This window comes from Ictalurus punctatus, chromosome 6 (assembly GCF_001660625.3).
Source record: "Ictalurus punctatus breed USDA103 chromosome 6, Coco_2.0, whole genome shotgun sequence".
Lineage (NCBI taxonomy): Eukaryota > Metazoa > Chordata > Actinopteri > Siluriformes > Ictaluridae > Ictalurus > Ictalurus punctatus.
Window position 1 is genome coordinate 1,116,536 of NC_030421.2, and position 9,267 is coordinate 1,125,802.

Genomic DNA, 9,267 nt, shown 5'->3' on the forward strand with positions numbered 1-9,267 from the left:
AATCCCCATTGTGGTGATACCAACTGTACCACCGTGGAGATTCATAAAAACATCTGTAGATACAAGATTACAACAAATATTAAGAGAGAATTTGAAAATAGCACCACAAGGGATAATAACTCAAAACTATATGGACCAATATCAGGATAAATTACTCATATATACAGATGGGTCAAAACAGCCTGAGACTGGCCGCACTGGTGCAGCTTTTTTCATTCCTCTGTATGAAGTAGCAGTCAAAAAAAGGGCGACCGAATATTTATCAGTGTACACTGTAGAATTGTTAGGAGTCCTACTGGCACTGCAGTGGTTGGAAAAGCCAAGATGTCGCTATAGCTATAGACGACATGGGCAGAGTTTCAGCGGTCCTCATTCTATGAGGCTGAGAGGCAGAGGTGGATTGTTGAAAAGAGAAAATAACTCTGTTGTGAAACACAGTATCTAAGGTCTGTGCATGGCATGTCTAATTGCAAGCCAAGCACAAGCTTGGATTTTGATAAATAGCTACAAATCCTGTGTAATACTGTTTTCCATGAATCTCATTCTACTTGTTCTGTGCGCTCTCGCTCTCTCTCTCTCTCTCTCTCTCTCTCTCTCTCTCTCTCTGCCATGGAATTGTGTATAGACAACTTTGTATTTAAAAAAAATTCTCCTGTGTATTTGTAAATATGTTTTATCTAGCTTGTATTTGTAAAAGTTTTTAAACTCTTAGTCCTTATTTGCAATACATTTTCAATAACTTACTATAACTCACTCTGCATATATTATTTAGAAAGTTATTTTAATTTTGGCAAACTGTTAATTTCATGTTCTTCTTTTACAGTTAATTTTACAGACTGAATGTGTATCAAAATAGTAAATGTTGATAATGCCTCTTAAAAAAGGTTACATAGCTACAATATGTAACAGATACTATAATAAAAATATACTAAAACATGATAAAAACATCAAACTGTTGTGTAGTGTGTTCATTTTAAATATAAATATCTAAATATTTGAAATAGTAACTACTAATGACAATGACCCCATTAATAATGGTTTATTAATGATAATTTTTACAGTTTGCTCACCTTAAACAAGGAAAACTCTTGGGAAATAACTTTGTCTTTATTATTATTATTATTATTATTATTATTATTATTATTATTTTACATCATATTGTTTTCATATGTTAATCATATTTTTATGGATTCGAGATTAAAACAAGTTTTTTTTTTTAAATCACATTTTATCCAAGGTGGGATTCGAACCGATGTTTTTACGTTAGGTTCGTCCGACCCGCCTCCCGGATTTTCCTCGCCTTCTATTGGCTAGTCAGTGCTCTACACCTACGTGCGACTGGCCCTCCCACTTCTGACAGGTTTTTATTCCCTATAAAAAAATAAAAAAACCCGTGTGAATATTAAATAAACGAAGTTAGGATTTTAAAATGTATTTTGTACGTATGCAGTAAATTAAAGATGAAGACTCTCAACACTGGAAAAGTTTAAATGAGAGGAGAACTTATTTATATGTGTGGCAGGGTAAGTGATTTGGCTATCCTATTGGCTCTGCTTGGGATATGGTTTCGGCAGACCAATAGGATGAAAGCTACCCGATTAATTAAGGACCCCTGTTTTGGCAAGCAGATAGGTGTCTTGGTGATTCCGAGTCCCTCGCGGCACTGGCATTTCTGGTTCCCACTTCCGTGCAGGTACATTCAGGCTTTGTTATGGCATAATGAGGTGGACACCTCAGGGTTAATTTGTTGTTTTTATAATCTTAGAGCGGCACTGGTGGCACGTGCATTGAGGCGAATTGACGCCGGAGAAAACGTGAAGTGATCGCAACATTTGGCCGGTGGACGAATGATATGTGTATGTATGTCGATCCACGGTACCTGTGAGTACAGTGCATCTGGAAAATATTCACAGCACTTCACTTTTCCCACATTTTGTTATGTTACAGCCTTATTCCAAAATGGATTAAATTCATGATTTTCCTCAAAATTCTACAAACAATACCCCATAATGACAACATGAAAGAAGTTTGTTTGAAAGCTTTGCAAATTTATTAATTTTTTTTTTTAAAAAAAGGACATTTACATAAGTATCATGTACTATGTAGTTATTTGAACTTTATCACATTATTTTTATTTAATAATTCATTATTTCAACACAGTAGGTCGTTATTTTTACTTAAAATATTTCAATGAATATCTTGGAATTTCAAGATATATTAATATCCGAGATATAATCTTATTATTTTGAGTTTTCCCATTATTTTGATGTAACTGATAAGGTGAGTCGAAGTAATAATAGAACACTTTGTTACGCTACCGCCGGCAGGGGGCGCTGCGGCGTCGAAGCGCAAAGACTGCTGCTGAGCGCGCGTGCACGAGACTCTTGTATATGGATACGCGCGGTTCGTTTGTTTTGATTCTCCCTGTGTGCGAGCATTGGTTGATTTACTCCGGGTGTCGGTGATCTAGGTTAATTCTGTTGGTTATTTAAACCCCTTGTGCTGCTGCTCACTTCGCGCAGTATTAGATCTATATGTTTGAATGTAGTAGCGAATGCGTGTAGCATGCTAGCGGTCTTATTCCATGTCCTGTTTTGGTGTAATGCCTAGACTCTAGTCCCATGTTTAATCTAGCTAGTCTAGTTCAGTATAGACCGCGTTCCCTGTGTTTTGTTTGCTTGGTTTATTAATAAAGACATTGCTCCTGCGCTTACTTCCTGTTAACCGTCTTGTGTCGTTACACACTTCAAAATAAATTCCACAATGAAGTGTTCAGTGCTTCAGTAAAAACAGACTTTCACAAAGAACATGAATCTTTTCATCAGCAATATTTCATTAATGAATTGGAATAAAACAATAACAGCTCTAACTGATCTGATTCACTCTTACAGAGCACTGAAGTGGGAGGATCTTTACAGGAGATTTTTTACAAGCAACAATTATAAATGGCAGCAGTTTATCAGTAAATGTGTGTGTGAAAGTGTGTATGTGTGTGTTAGTGAGAGGGTCAGAGAACGACAGCTTTCCTCTGTTCCAGTCCAGCTGCACTCTGATCCTCTGGAACTTCTGTGTTACTGAGAGGAGAGTGCGTGGCTGTGGTGTAGAACGTGTTCTATATTTACCACCAAAATACAACACACACCAGATTCCACTTCTGGAGGATATATCTCCCTTCCTCTGAGCAGATTCTGTCATCACACCCACTAACCATACTGTACAGTCTCCTACTTCAACGTCCCAGCAGTGTGTCCCTGAGTTAAAGACCTCAGAGCCCAGGATACACCAATCATAATCAAATCTCTCTGGATTATCAGGAAGCTTCTGTTCCTCATCATTGACTCTCACACTGGTCAGATCATCAGATACAATGAGTTTAGGATGAGCAGTGTTGGGGTCCAGAGTTACAGGTGCTGAAAACACACACACACAATGGAGTTAAGCTAACTTAAACATTACGTTAGCATGGAAGTAGCTAACATTAGCCTAAACCAAAGAACTGTAATTACAATATTAATGAATAAACATATATAACCGGGTGTATGTAAATTAAAAATGTAAACAATCTTTATAAGAATTGTAAATCTAAAACTTTTGTAAGCCGCTGCAACGATCCATTTTTACACTCGCGCTTCAACCACTGAACAGTCTGACGCATCAGAAGCCTTTCAAAATAAAACTTCCCTTACATTACTTCAGTTCAAAAGGTGACCAAATTTGTGTGTTGTAATAATAATAATAATAATAATAATAGTAACAATAAACAATTCCAAAACAAATACAAAATCACTATAAAAACCAAAGAGAAAGACAGAGTTTCTTACTGTATTGGACAGCGTCCTGCATCTTCTCCCAGACTCTGAACTTCAGGTTGTCCAGATGTTTTGCCACATGGATCAGTGGTCCTGAAAGCTCCTCTGGATGCTGCAGTGTGCACTGAGCTCTGCAAAAACATTCAGGAGTCAGTGCTGCTGTGGGTTTGGAGTCAGAAACACAGAGAACGAGAGAGACAGGAAGCACATCACTCACCTTCTCACTGTGTCCTTGTAGTTCTGTAAAACAACAAAGCAAATATCAGTGGATCTGACTGACATTTTTACACCACTGAAATGTGACGTTTCTGATGATGGAAAGAAGTTTTACTTTCTCACAGTATAAATACTGACTAAATGTTCCTCACTTGTAAGAACGAGACGTCTTCAGCTCTCAGCTCCTCTTCTACGCCTCTGATTGTGTCTGAAAGAGATGATATGTCTCTGCTCAGCTTCTCAATCTTCTCCTTCATCATCTGACTCTTCTGCTCCTCTTCCTCTCTCAGTGCAGCTATCCTGGCTGCCTCTTCATCTCGTAGAACCTGGTGAAGCTTCTCAAACTCCTCCTTAATCTGCCGCTCTGTGTTTTGGGCCTGAATCTGCAGTGAAGAGGAAATCAAATGAAATAGAACTGATTATGCAGTGATGCAAAATATCATTCTAATATCAAAACCATCTTATTGATTCTAACCTTTATATGTTCTGCAGTCTGACTCCAGTTCAGTTTACAGTCTTTAAAGATCTTCAGTTTCTCCTGTAGGGGCTTCAGAGCAGTTTTCAGCTCCTCCTGAAACAAATCAACACACTGCATGGAGACACTGTGTTTAGTAATAGCTGTATTCTCTCTTACAAGCACTCATTAGAGCTTTTCAAATGCACCAAGTACAGAAGAAACAATGAAAAGTGTAGACTTATAGGATGTGGGTTTATTGGTGTACACTGCTTTAGTCTAACATGGAAGATCTGCTCCTGTTTATACAGGAGACACTTCAGATGCTGAAAATCTGAAGATGATGGAATAGCAGACTCACATTTGTTATTATGTTACTACATTTATCACAAGATAATTATAATTTATTATTTAATTATTACACCGTGTTTATCTTGAAGATAAACAATATCTGTAGATATTGATATGTAGAATAATCTCTTTTTTACATGTACCTTTTACAGGAACATTTTATTTACCTTACAATCTGTTAATGCCTCATCAATGGGGCAGAATTTATGGTTGGTGTGTATTTTTGAATCTCGACACACCACACACACCGGCTGTTGATCATCCAGACAGAAGAGTTTGAGTTTCTCACTGTGCAGACTGCAGACTGTTTCAGATGCTGATGAAGATCTCTGACTTCTCTCCTGTAAGAAAGTCTCACACAGGTTCTTTAAGGCCAGATTTATGGGAGGTTCCTCCATAGACGAATTCCTCCTACAAACAGGACATTCTCTGGATCCTTTGGTCTCCCAGAACTTCTGCAAACACACTTTACACACACTGTGACTGCAGCGCAGGAGAACAGGATCCGTGAAGATTTCACCGCACACAGGACAAGAGAAATCCTCCTCTGAAAACTTAGAAGCCATTTTATTTTGCTGCTGTTGTTGTTCTCTCCAGTCCGAATGTTCAGATTCACTTTCACTTTGATCAAAAGTAATCACACCCTGATTTCAGGTTTGTTTAAAGTTAATATACGACTTTGCAGGTCCAGTTAGTAATCACTTCCTTTCACAGAGCTGAAAATGAGACTCAGAATTCTCCATAAACCGAGAATAAAACTAAATTCACCAGAGCAGAACACTGCAAAAGGACGGCAGTCGTCTCGGACTCTGAACTTCTTTAATGGGAGGAGTTTTAGAGAGACAGGTATGACCTGTTCCACTCATAACTGACAGCAGAAATAACAGATCAAGATCACTTCTGTTTAAATCCTGACTACGAGTTCATTAACAGCACTTGTCTTCTGGACTGAGAATAAAAAGTTTATCGGGCCCCATTCTCGATAACAGGACATGTGAATTGTTGCCTCCCCAGGCATCTTTTATGCCTTTGTGTGACAAAAATAATAATTAAAATAACTTTAATGTAGTGTAACACAATATGAGTTATTTTTAAGTATATGAAACCGATCTCTGTTTGAATGTGAAAAAAAATTCTAATCTTAAACTTAAGTGAAGTACAAGAGCTTTACAATGTTCACTAAAACACAGACTGATTAAAAGCCTGAATGGAAACGGCTACTTTTATTTAAACATAAATGTATTTCAGAATTAGTTTATCCAAGTTACGTACACTTCTCATAAAAGGTCACATCAGAAGATGATTTCCCAGTTGGAGGAGAGAGGAGACTGCAGCTGGAGGGGGAGTGGGGTCTGCAGCTGGAGGGTTAGTGGGGTCTGTATCCGGTTAGGGAGTGGGGTCTGCAGCTGGAGGGGGAGAGAGGTCTGCAGCTGGAGGGGGAGTGGGGTCTGCAGTTGGAGGGGGAGTGGGGTCTGCAGCTGGAGGGGGAGTGGTGACTGCAGCTGGAGGGGGAATGGTGTCTGCAGCTGGAGAGGGAGAGAGGTCTGCAACCACTGCACCAGGTGCCCTGTATATGCCAGCTAATTACTACTCTCTTAAATATTGGCACCCACGCCCCTGTCCTAGCCAGTTCCATGTGTGATTAATTAGAGCTGTTATGTAGGCTCCGGACGTAAAGCTAGACTTGATTCCTTTGACTTCCATGGTCTCTTGGATCTTTCTGTTCAACACCCTGGAACCTGCTGAACGATCTACTGCGGGACCGAAACTGTAAACTGGACAATTCAGAGTGAGTTACTGAATTTCTGTCACTTTATAGACATTTGTAACATAGAGATATTCTATTTTAGTGCAGGTACAAATCAGCTTTCTTCTATCCCTTTAATCAATGCCACCAGAGACACCACCATAGGAATACCACTGAGCAGCTCTTCTTTGGGTTTCTGGATTGGATCATTTTCAGCCTCTCATTGACACTCACATAGCAGTAGTTCTGTACACTATATGGCCAAAAGTATGTGGCCACCTGACCATGACACTCATATGTGCTTGTTGGACATCCTATTCCAAAGACTTGGCATTAATATAGAGTTGGTCCCCTTGTTGCTATTATAATGTGCTCCACTCTTCTGAGAAGGCTTTCCACTACATTTTAGACTGTGGGGATTTGTGTTCATTCAGCTACAAGAGCATTAGTGAGGTTGAGGTCAGGTGCTGATGATGGGTGAGGAGACTCCGGTTCCAATTCATCCCAAAGGTGTTGAGTGGGCTCAGGGCTATGTGCAGGACAAATATTCTGCTACAAATATTCACATCACTATCAGTTATTTTTTGTTCATGTTACTTTTTAAAATGTATTAAGATGTTTCTGTTTCACAAAATATAGGCCTATTAGTTTAAACATTTGCCTAAACAACCGTGCTCCTGATCAGGCAGTTACCAAGGTTGTGTTAATGAACACGGTAAATTCATCGTTCACTATAATGAACTATGAGCATCATATCTGATCACCTGCATGAAAGAAAATTGTTCCTGCTTTTGTGACTTTTATGTGGGATCCGAGTCCTGATGCACACCTCTAGTCTCAACCAGATGCCCTGTGGGAACCTTTCTGGCAATCTTTCTTGAAGATAACCCCCCCCGCAAAAAAACCAACAGGTAATAGTTCACCTCCAGATTGTGTGTATGTTTGGTTTCATCCCAACATATTAGTGTTGGGGGGTATGATTGGTCAGAATTCTTTTGAGAGAGGATGTGAAAGGTAAAAACAGTATCAAATCAAACACACCTCTTTCACAGCAACATGTCAGAGTACACGTGTTAAAATGTCAGTGAATGTAGATACAAGGGAGATGTTGCTAATAAAATGGCTAATATGTTCCAGGTGCATAAGATGTCACTTGACATTGCCTCTGAATACAATGTTCAGTTTACTATGGCTATCGTTTATTACATGAACTGCCGTGGCAAAATTTGAATCGGGAGCCAATACTTTTGAGTGCCGGATAAGTAGGGTGCCAATACTTCAGAGAGCCGGACAGATCGGGCGCCAATACTTTTTAGAGCAGTCAGTGTAGGGCGCCAATTTTTTTGCAACCCAATGCAAGTCTATGGGAAATTTTCAAATACGATGGAAAAACTACTGTTGAAAAACTATTTCAGACATTTGATCTCACTGTGACCTTGATGCTGTTTGGATCAATACCAAAATCTAATCAGTTCATCTGATGGTTACTGTGATAATTCCACATACATCCTACAAACATTCAAATGTTCTTGAGACATCGCACTAATGAGAAACTTGGACGTACGGAAAGCCAACCCTCGAAAACATGCCTCCATCACCAAGTGGCAGGGATATGAAATCTTATGTCGCGACGGACCAACAGCCGGCACACATAATAAGAAGGTCGCTCCTTCCCCAACTGCCGCACCGGCACGGAGCAGACAGCCTCGTGCCAAACACACCATCAGCTGGAGGGACCGTCACGGTGGGGCGGGACCGCTGACGCTACACTGGCTGGCGATTGGGGAGTCCGTCGGGAAAATTCCACCACTCAGGCTACGGCGGAGGAGGATAAAAGGACGCGCTTCCGGCCGCACCGGGAAGAAAAGGACGGCTACGAGACGGACTCCGTGCGTGCTCTTCAGCGGCATACAGGCACGCCTACATTGAGCACGACTCCAATCGCTAATCCCTCTCTCTCGCTCTCTCTCTCTCTCTCTCTCTCTCCTTCTCTCCCCGAAGGTGTGAGTGTGGACGAGATCGCCGGGTGGTGAGATCGCATTCAACAGTGGATGACGTCACGGGAGACCCACGCCCACGTCGTGGGAACCCCGACACGCCCTCGAGAAGGTCACAACGCCAGCCACGCCCCCCACGAAACCCATACACTCACACTCCCGCACCTCTTCACGACAGACAGCTCACCCTCAAATGAATAAAACGCCCATTTTGACTGCAACCTGTCTCTTGTGGGTCTGTGCTCCGCCCTTCCCCCGGGCTAATTCCCTACACTGGTGGAGGATGCAGGCATAGAGTACAGACTCGCCTACAAACAAACTCCAGAGAGGAAAAAAAAAAAAAACCCAGAGAGAGAGAAAAAAAAAAAACCCATGGACCCCACACTGAAACACCTGCTGGAGACTAGCATCCAGCAGCAAGCCGTGACACAGCAGCTCGTTGAAAGCCTTCAGGTCGCAACCCAGACGCTGATTGGCCTGAGGACTGAGACCCCTGCCGCTTCCATGCCCCTCCCTGACCTGGGACGCGAGATCCGCTGCCTGTTTCCCCCCCTCGCCCCCGAAGAAGATCTTGAGGCGTACTTCGAGGCCTTCGAGGGTATTGCCCGCCGCGAGGGATGGGACCGTGACGACTGGCCTCGCGCCCTCGGCCCACTGCTCACGGGAGAGGCACGGACGGCCTACTATGCCCTT

At 41.5% G+C, this 9,267-nt stretch overlaps 1 protein-coding gene across 1 annotated transcript; it reads right to left on the reverse strand.

The window, feature by feature from the left end:
• Window positions 1-2,106: 2,106 nt before the first annotated feature.
• Window positions 2,107-6,257, reverse strand: LOC108266894 (zinc-binding protein A33-like). Its single transcript, XM_017470720.3, has 6 exons — window positions 4,998-6,257; window positions 4,501-4,596; window positions 4,178-4,408; window positions 4,027-4,049; window positions 3,822-3,940; window positions 2,107-3,410 (listed from the first exon to the last, which is right to left on the reverse strand). The coding sequence occupies exons 1-6, from the start codon at window positions 5,394-5,396 to the stop codon at window positions 2,866-2,868; spliced, it is 1,413 nt and encodes a 470-aa protein (XP_017326209.1). The 5' UTR covers window positions 5,397-6,257; the 3' UTR covers window positions 2,107-2,865.
• Window positions 6,258-9,267: the final 3,010 nt, after the last annotated feature.